The sequence below is a fragment of the Ammospiza caudacuta genome, chromosome 9 (genome assembly GCF_027887145.1).
Source record: "Ammospiza caudacuta isolate bAmmCau1 chromosome 9, bAmmCau1.pri, whole genome shotgun sequence".
NCBI lineage: Eukaryota > Metazoa > Chordata > Aves > Passeriformes > Passerellidae > Ammospiza > Ammospiza caudacuta.
Window position 1 is genome coordinate 21,141,161 of NC_080601.1, and position 9,327 is coordinate 21,150,487.

The window sequence follows — 9,327 nt, forward strand, 5'->3', positions numbered from 1 at the left end:
TGCTTTCACTTGTCACCACCTCAGGCTGGCATTGCCCACAGGTCACCCTGTGTGTCTCAAACTCTGCTGGCCAGGCCTCCATGGAGGCCCTGAGCTGTCTCCTGGGGGTGTGAGGTGTGGCTCCTTACCTCCTGACGCAACTGGGGCTTGCTCTGCTTTTCAGCATTCCTAACACAGTCTGCAAACCTGCCTGGCAACTGCATACCATTGCAGCAAGGGACTTCAGGCTGTCTGTGAATGGTGCTAGCAATGAAAAAAGCCAGCTCAGAGGAATGAGAGAGGACCTCTGTTGCAAGACTGAGATATTTATTTGTTTGGATTGTTAGTGTGCATGACAGAACCTACATTTCTTCTTCGCTAGTCTTCTGTGAAATTATTCACAGTATCATTGGTTCAGCTTGCTACAAAATCAGAGAACTGTAATTAGACAGGTTTTTGTTTGATTATAGAAAGCAATAAGTCAAAACACCACAAAACATCTGGAGTTTGGTTTTGTAGGGATACCAGAAGCATGGTAACTTTATCGTGTTGGACACAAGCTAATTACAAGAGATTTGGGTATATGTTGGGTTGTGATGGCAGCAGGTTGTTTGCAGATCAAAAGTCAACATTCAGAATTTTATTTAAAAAGTCAAATGCAAAACTTGGCTTCTTTGGGTCTCTAAGCCAAATAATATGTACTTAAGTATTTGAAAAAAAAGTTTTTAAAGGAAAAAGAGCACTAAACTAAGCTGTTGGTAATATTTTTTAAATGAGCAAGGCCCTTAATTTTGACCTATTAATATGCACAACTTTGATCTCCTATCATATTATCTAGATACTATTTTAGAGGAACTTTAATAAATAAAGGAGAAGAAATATTGAAAAATAAGAAGCAATATTGTTTGCGTGACACTGTTGAGCTCCTTCAGAACATTCACATATAATTCTTACTATAAGATTGTTGTCACTTAAATCCCCCTCTTATCTGCTTAATTGAAAATCCAGTGTCATATTTGACATAAGTCCTTATAATAATAAAATTTCATTGTTATGACTTCAAGAAAACTTTTGCTTATGGAATTAACAATACTTCTGAAAGTAACTGCAAAAGAAATTGGCTTACCTGTACAAAGTAAACTTGTGCATCTTTATGTCTTCTGAGTGATTTATTTTAAGGTAATGTAGAAAATGCGTATTTCATTTTTTAAAAATTGCTTTTAAGTTTTCCTTTTGTATAAAATGTTATTTCATTGTACCTGGAGACAATTTAAAACAAATGATTTGAACTGAAAATCTAGGAGCATACTAACATTGTCATTAACTGATCCTCTAAAATTCTAAGTGATCTTTTACTGATTCTGTTTGCTTTTTATTTAAAGCGAGAGAGAGATGCATGGTAATCTGACTCCTAGGAAATACTTGATGTCCAATTGTAATTCCTATGTAATTCTCTTAAAAAACATGAACTGTTTCAATAGGCAATATTTTTACAAGTTAGTTTACTTAGTTACTTTTAGAATTATTCCTACAAATACAGTGGAATTACTTTCAAGGAATCAGTCTGTCTTTGGTGCTTGAATCTGTTCCCTTGGCAGAGGTACCTTTGAAGCCTCCAGCCGTGGAGAAGACCTTTACTCTGCCTGATTCGTGTCTCTCTCTCTCTGCTCAAGCTCTTGCTCTAGCACTATATTAAACAAAAGGATGTTTTTCTGCCTTGTATTTGAGACAGTTAAAAGCTAATCCTTACACATGGTGTATGTTAAACTGTTTTCATTGGTTAATACAAAGACTTGCTCTTCTTCCTGTGCTGTCTCTGCAGTTTATAGGATGCAGTCATGTTATGCTTCTTTTAATTTTAAATGACCGTTTGCTTTGCTTTTCCTTCTTTTTGTGCTACAAACATAGTGGATTTATGGTCTGTGGGGTGCATTATGGGCGAAATGGTTTGCCACAAAATCCTCTTTCCAGGAAGGGACTGTATCCTTGTGCTGCTGCAGCAGGTTGAATTAGTTAGGAAGTCATTAACCTTCTTATTGATGTTGTGTCATGAAGATGCATATTGTACAATTTTTTTTTTATTAAATGAACATGGATTTTTCTTGTGATACACTTAAAAAAAAATCATTTATATTCAGGCTGCACCTAGCAGTAGGACATAGTCTCTGCTGGTCCTGTAGTTAGCATACATTCACTTTCACTCATTTTCATTGCACATGCTTTTTATAGTCACTTCATGTGTATGTCTGTGTCTAGATATTTTTATTTATTTTATTTTAATAACTATCTTTTATGTTAATATCATTGCATTTTGTTTTCAGTTGACATTTGGTCAGTTGGGTGCATCATGGGAGAAATGATCAAAGGTGGTGTTTTATTTCCTGGTACAGATCGTATCCTTACCCTTGGCCTGAGATGTAGTTGTAAAAGGTCAAAAGATACTGCAGTGATACAATTCCAGATTAAGATGGTTCTAATTTTTAAAATACTGGTTTTAAACTGCCTTTTCAAATACCAGTTTGCAAGTTCATTATATACCACTTGGGCAAACAGCTTTATTTTTTCTTTTCATTTTTTCCCCTCTTCTTTTCTTTTTCCAGTGTAATATAGTCCCTCTTCATTACTTTTGAATGTTGTCACAATTAGGACAGAGTTCTTTTTGTTTAGAGGGTGTTTTCTTGGTTCATATGCATTGGTTTTACTTTGGAATTCATTTTTATGTAGTAATTTACTAATCTTGTTTAGTGCCTGAGCATGTTAGTAGTTACTATTCTTTGCATTTATAGAGAATGTTTACCAAAATTCCTAACCATCTTCATTAGTTACACTCTGGAGATTTATTTTCTGTGTGCAGAAATGATCCTGCAAGGAGCTTTCAGAAATATCTGGTATTTCTGTCTTTCTATTCCGTGAATGGTTTGGTGGTGTCTATATGGGTTGTCCTGTGAACAGTATTTCAAGCAGAGTGTGCTCTAAACAAACAGAACTAAAACTTCTAGATCCTTGCTAAAATTAGTGAAAATAATTGGACTTTGAGATCCTATTTGTTTTATTATTACTTACAGAGTATTTTTTTTTAGATGCCATCAGAAATGTTTCCTGCTTTTGGTACAGGTTACTGTTTAAAATTTGATGTAGTACCATTTAGGGGTGAAAATGGGGTGGAGATTTTTGAGCCATGGTAAGGAAATCCAGAGTATCCTTACTTTCACACAGCTCTGTCATTGCATGAGCTGAACCATGCTTTGCTTTATGCATCTAGTTTGCTGGCATGGCTTTTTAATTTAGACTTGGTGCCATACAATGTAAATAGTTGCTTTTGTCAAAGCTCAGCAGAGCTTGAGAATCCTTATGTAGAGGTCTGCTGTTGATTTTTAAGAATATAAGAGAGGGTGTGCTTCAACCCACTGTTGATTTGGGTAGCCTGGTATCCAGTCTTTGGCAGCCAAAGAGAAAATGTTGGGGAGAATATGAATTAGTGTATATAAAATTTTATCTGAGCTTTCCCCCAGTATTTAACCATCTGCAACTAGGAATTCCTGAACCAATTTTTACTTTTTTTGTTTCAGTAAAATGTATTAGATACTTCTGCCCTGAAGTGGTCAGTCTTCCTTTCAGAGTGTGTCAACTTCTCACTTAAGATGTTTCTTATGCATCCTTGAAACTCTTTAACTTCATTCAAGTCCCTGACAATACTGTCACTGACCTGTGTGGGCCAGGCCTTGGTCCTTTGTGTGCCCACTGGTGCTGAGTGTTGCACATCCTTGGTGAGAGGTTGCCCAGGACTGGGCTGAGGTACCAAGATGAGAAAGAAGGACAAAGCACCCACTTGGGGTCATTCTTAGGAGTGCCTTGGTGCTGTGTAGTAGCTTGACTGCTTCCAATGTATGTTCAAATCAGGGTGTGAGTTCTCCAGGACCCAGACGAGGACTTAAGTTAAATTTGTTGTATTTAAATATTTTGTGAGTCTTCTAATATTCTGTTTCTCAGAATTATATCCTTTTCTAGCCAATAACGATTTTGAGTGAAATACATGTTGCCTTGACTACACTGTCATAGTCTTGCTTTGTTTCACCATATAAGAAAGTAGTCCTAAGTCATGATGATGAACTTGATACTTTATTATAATTTCCTCTGTTTTCTATGTTGGTTATTTCATGTGGTTTTAACATAGCTGAAAACCAGACACAGTGTTTTTCTTAGCTGCATAACCTTAGATATTGATCAATGGAATAAAGTTATAGAGCAGCTAGGAACACCATGCCCCGAATTTATGAAGAAATTACAGCCTACAGTCCGAACTTACGTGGAGAACAGACCTAAATATGCTGGATATAGTTTTGAAAAACTCTTTCCAGATGTCCTTTTCCCAGCTGACTCCGAACACAATAAACTTAAAGGTAAGGTCTGTCTTCTGTGTGTTGTGTGTTTTAAAAGCTTTAAAACTTTGATATATTGAACAGAAATGTAGCTTGGTTTTGTTCAATATAGATAGAATCATCCTGCTTAGGTTCTACATATTTGTATCATGGGAGTGGATGAATGTGCTGACATGTGTTTGCCTCCATTTTCATATCTTCATGAGACAGCTCCTATTCTTGGAGCTGTCTTTATAAAGACATGTAAATATCTATATTCTTCTCAATGGCAGATGCCAAAGCAGTTTAGAGAAGAATGGGGGTAGGTTGGAATAGAAGTTGTGTAGGCAGAGCAGATCTTTGTTCTCTAGGGATGAGAATAAAGAATTTATGTTCATAATATATAGATACCCTATAGTTACTTCAGAGACTTTTTGGTTCTAAAGGCCACTTACTCAGTGGAATCTCTCACCGTGTTCTCTGTGACTAAAAGCATGTGACAAAGGGGCAGTAGGTGCTTGCCTGCTGCTATTTGAGACAAGGCTGCACTGCCACCTGAGCTGTTTCACATAAGGCTGTCACTACAAGGGACACTGTATGCTGAAAATGGATAATGAAACGTTTGACCCCTTTCCCACCTGGGTCATTCTATTCAGGTTTTTTTTTTGCCATCAAATGGACCACTCTCATAAACCTCATATTATGTGAGGGTTGCATAGATATTTAATTAGGACTTGATTACTCTGACCCTTCTCTTTAAAAGTTTGAAACACTGTGTTATGTGTTCTGTATATGGGAGTAATCTAAAGAGAAAATTTTATTTTTGCAGCAAGTCAAGCAAGAGATTTGTTATCAAAAATGCTGGTTATAGATGCTTCTAAAAGAATCTCTGTGGATGAAGCCCTGCAGCACCCATACATCAATGTTTGGTATGATCCATCAGAAGCAGAAGCTGTAAGTCCTTGGTTTAGTTCTCTGCTTGGCAATCTGCTGTATGAGGCCATCTTGCTGTGATGCTTGGAACAACTGCTTGACAAAAGATTGTTGCACATTTCATTAGAAGCTTAACTGAGCCATAATTGTTTTTATTGACATTGATAAATGTGCTTATTAGAAATAGCATCGGGAATGGGTTGAGGTACCTGTCTCTGTGTTTGTGTATCTCTGTGTTGGTGTATAAGTGCCTATCATCTCCTGAACGTGTAGTCATGCATCTGAAATCTTTTCTATAGGGCTCTAATGTATTGAGCTTCAGTTGTTTCAGTGTGATTTGATTGCCCTTGATGGGTTCTGAGGTATTTATTCTTGGGGAAGCTAAATTCTTTCATCAGTTGTACGAATTGATATTATTCTTCAACTAGAAATAAGTGTTTCAGCAAAATCTGAATACAAGATCTTGAGCTTTTAGTTATTAAAACTAATGAAGAAAGGGATTAATGTAAATTTTTTCCTTGAGAAATAAGTTGAAGGATAATTTCAGTTTATGAGAAAAGTTATTTTTAAAAATAAGAAAAGTTCAGTGATGGCCACTAAGAATAGAAAAAACTACTTGATTTAGACAGAGCAATTATAGTTCTGGTGCCCTGTAATGGCTTGATAGAGAATTTAGTAATTGACAGTAGTTAAAAAAAGCTGCTTGTGATGGAGACTACTGCACTTAGGAGCTCTTCTACCAGACTGTTTCTCTGTTACAGTAATTTAAGCAAATTTGTTAATCAGAAGAACTTTAAAGACTGTGGTAGCATCTAAAAAACAGAATAAGTCCAAGTATGAGCAGATATATAATAATGTAAATATTATTTTTAAATGAGGTTCATGTTCTGAATGGTTACTTTCATTTTTAATTTATACTGGTTCTTTTGATTGCTCTATGATGAGTTAGTTTTGTTTTTCAGCCTCCACCAAAAATACCAGATAAGCAGTTAGATGAGAGGGAGCACACGATAGAAGAGTGGAAAGGTAAGAAAGGCATTTGAAGTATAATAAGCCTTTTGGGAGTATGCTGGGCCCCAGTGATTATTGTTATTGAAGTTCTTCTGAGCAACCTAATAGTATTTACTTCATCTGCTTGGACGTCAGGGGAACAGACCAGTGCTTCACAGACTCTCAATTGTTGGGACACAAACAATTCAAGCAAAGGAGATGAACCTTTGAAGTGAACTAAAGACCTGCTCATCTCAGTCACCTTTTGCAGTCCATAGGACAGCCTTTATAGGGAGGGTAACTCTTCTGGACAAGCTGCTACAGTTGAAAAAAATGCAGGAGCTTGAGCTATGTATGTTATGCTGACCTAGAAGGACAAGTCTTCAAGTGGTCTTGGCTCTTCCTTCAAAGACTGCTGATTGAGTTTCCCTTACCAAAGAAATCATTGATAAAAACTGAGTGGGCCTTAGGACTCAGCTTAGCTTCAGGTCTCCAAGCAACCTGAATAAAAGAGCCCTAGAGTAATGCCAGTGTGTTCTCAAGCGTCCCAGGCCACTGCAGATTCAACAGAAAAGAATGTACTTTTTTATATCACTTGCCAGTTGTTGTGTAGCCTATAATCTGTTATTCAAAACTAATTCTTAACAGTAATAGACCTGTGAAATTTAGTGGACATTTTAATAGGAGATGTATTACTGATCTAGTCTTTGGGTTGCAAATTCATTTTTTTTCCTTCTTTGCATTTTCAGAGTTGATATACAAGGAAGTCATGGACCTGGAGGAAAGAACCAAGAACGGGGTTATACGTGGCCAGCCAGCCCCTTTAGGTTGGTTACAATAAAAGCACAGTACAAGGCTCCACTGAGTTTTAGGTCAGGAGGGAGTAACGCTGATCAAAGAACCCTAACTCAAGAATAGGGTTCTTGAATTGAGACATTGTATATTTGAGTGGAATATTCAGGGCTGACATCATTTTACTGATCTGTTCAATCCCCATATCGTTGTCCCTGCGTAATTGATATTTCATTTATTTCAGTTCCTGACACACCATCTATTAAGCCCCACGTTAAAGACTTGTGGATTTTATTTATTTTGATGGCGGATTGAGACACATCTCTTCAAACTTGCCAAAACAGAAAAGTAACAGCCATTAGGAATAGGCAGACTAATGCAAGTACTGAACTGTGCAACTGTATCTGCAACTGATTTGCTGTTTTGTTTCTCATAGCACAGGTGCAGCAATGATCAATGGCTCTCAACACCCATCTTCATCATCATCTGTCAACGATGTGTCTTCAATGTCAACAGATCCAACATTGGCCTCTGATACAGACAGCAGTCTAGAAACCTCAGCTGGACCTCTGGGTTGCTGTAGATGACTACTTGGTCTTTTGGGGGGTGGGAGGGGGGTCCTTTTAGTCATTAATAGGGCACTTTTAAAATTTGGTGGTATTTTTGAGTGTTTTTTCAAAAATAATCATGGAATTCATCATAAAGTGCTGTAATTTCAAACTGTAAGTTGTGTTAAAGCAGCCACTTTTTTGCTGTAATTAACTGTAAAATATTAAACCTGGTAATTTTTATTGTGGTTTTAAAATCTGCATATTTGCTTTACTATTATGCTGCTGATCTTTTTTTACTGAATTTGTAAGATTTGTTTTATCAAAGCACATATTAATGTTGTGGTCATTACCATATGATGAATTATTTAAGATTTTGTAGGTTTTCAATTTTTTAATTAGAATTTATTCCAGATGTTTTGTTCATGATATCCTTCAGAGTTTTATGCTTGGTCATACATCTGTGTCCCAGGTGGAGGGGGAGAGAATTCAGTGCAGCCAGCTGTAGTTTCAGGCATACTACTGTGGTGCTGGATAGTGAACAAAATCCTCTTTTATTTTGGCCACTTGCCTATAGTACTTCAGCAAAAGCAACAATTAGTGAGTTTTTTTTTTAGAGAAACAGAAAAAGCCTTTGCAGAGTAACATTATCTGAATGGGTTTATGAACTTAAGAAAGCAAAGCATATCTTCAAAGCTGCAGAAATATCCAGCCTAGCAGAGTAATGTGATGTTTTCTGCAGAGTTGTGGCATGCCAAATCTTGTGATCACCATAAAACATGAGGATACTTCATGAATAATACATTGCAATGCCAATAAACTGTTTACTTCTAGCTCGTAGCCTGTTTTTGTACACACAAAATGAAGTGTATCCAGGATGTTTAGACTGACAAGAGGGAATATCAATATGCTGTAGCTATACTGTCATGTGAGATGTGGTTCTTGGGAGTTCTGGTTCTTACTAGTTTTGTCTACTAAGGCAGGTTCTTTTTGAGTGCTTTTTGGGTCACAGAGGGAATGACATGAATGCAATAGGGGCAAAACTTCAGCTACTCTTTCTCCACCAAAAGTAACTGATTGCTAAAAACCATGAAGTGGTAGGAGAACCTCAGGATTTCTGTAGCTAATGCATTAATTGAGCAATATATGCCATCCAAAGGGGGGAGAAGTAGTGCTGTATAAATTAATATTTATCTCTTTCATTTCACCATGAGATCAGTGTAGCAGAAATCTTAGCAGTGGTTCATTTTAAGTCATAAATATTCAGTAGTTTTCATTAACAAAGCTCCAAGTTTCAATACACTTTTTAAACAAAAGATATATTGAGATATATAGAACAGTTAATAAATAGTCATGTAAGATGGTGCTGCTCCTCACAGAAGTATTTTAACTGTTTACATTTTATATTTACAGAATGATTTATGTATAACTGACTTAAGTTTATGTATGAGTTAAACAATCATTCAGAATTCATTTCTTTGGAAAATGCAGATTTTAGTGAAGCTAGGCTGTATAATTGATTGCCTTGTGTAGATGCATATTTTGTGTAGTGAATTAGAATGTGAAGAGGAATTAAAATTGGTAAAGCTCACAAAAATGGGCATAAAAAATACAGAAGTCTTGCCAGGCACTGAGCATAAGCAAATAATGTAACTGCCTGCAGAGGTCATCCAGGAGTGACTAGTGGTCTTCAGTGTGGTTCCTTCTGCTTGTTCGGTTAAATAAGC

The 9,327-nt window shown here is 36.6% G+C and overlaps 1 protein-coding gene across 2 annotated transcripts in view; it reads left to right on the forward strand.

Moving 5' to 3' along the window:
* MAPK8 (mitogen-activated protein kinase 8) overlaps positions 1 to 8,433 on the forward strand; it is a 32,893-nt gene extending 24,460 nt beyond the window's left edge. Inside the window, exons 7-12 of one of the 2 annotated variants that reach the window (XM_058810911.1) lie at positions 2,301 to 2,372; positions 4,197 to 4,379; positions 5,167 to 5,291; positions 6,233 to 6,296; positions 7,010 to 7,087; positions 7,489 to 8,433. In XM_058810911.1, coding sequence (XP_058666894.1) covers positions 2,301 to 2,372; positions 4,197 to 4,379; positions 5,167 to 5,291; positions 6,233 to 6,296; positions 7,010 to 7,087; positions 7,489 to 7,505 — 539 coding nt within the window. In that variant the 3' untranslated portion in view covers positions 7,506 to 8,433. The remainder of the gene's footprint in view (positions 1 to 2,300; positions 2,373 to 4,196; positions 4,380 to 5,166; positions 5,292 to 6,232; positions 6,297 to 7,009; positions 7,088 to 7,488) is intronic. The other variant, XM_058810909.1, reaches the window with a different exon arrangement.
* The last annotated feature ends 894 nt before the right edge of the window (positions 8,434 to 9,327 follow it).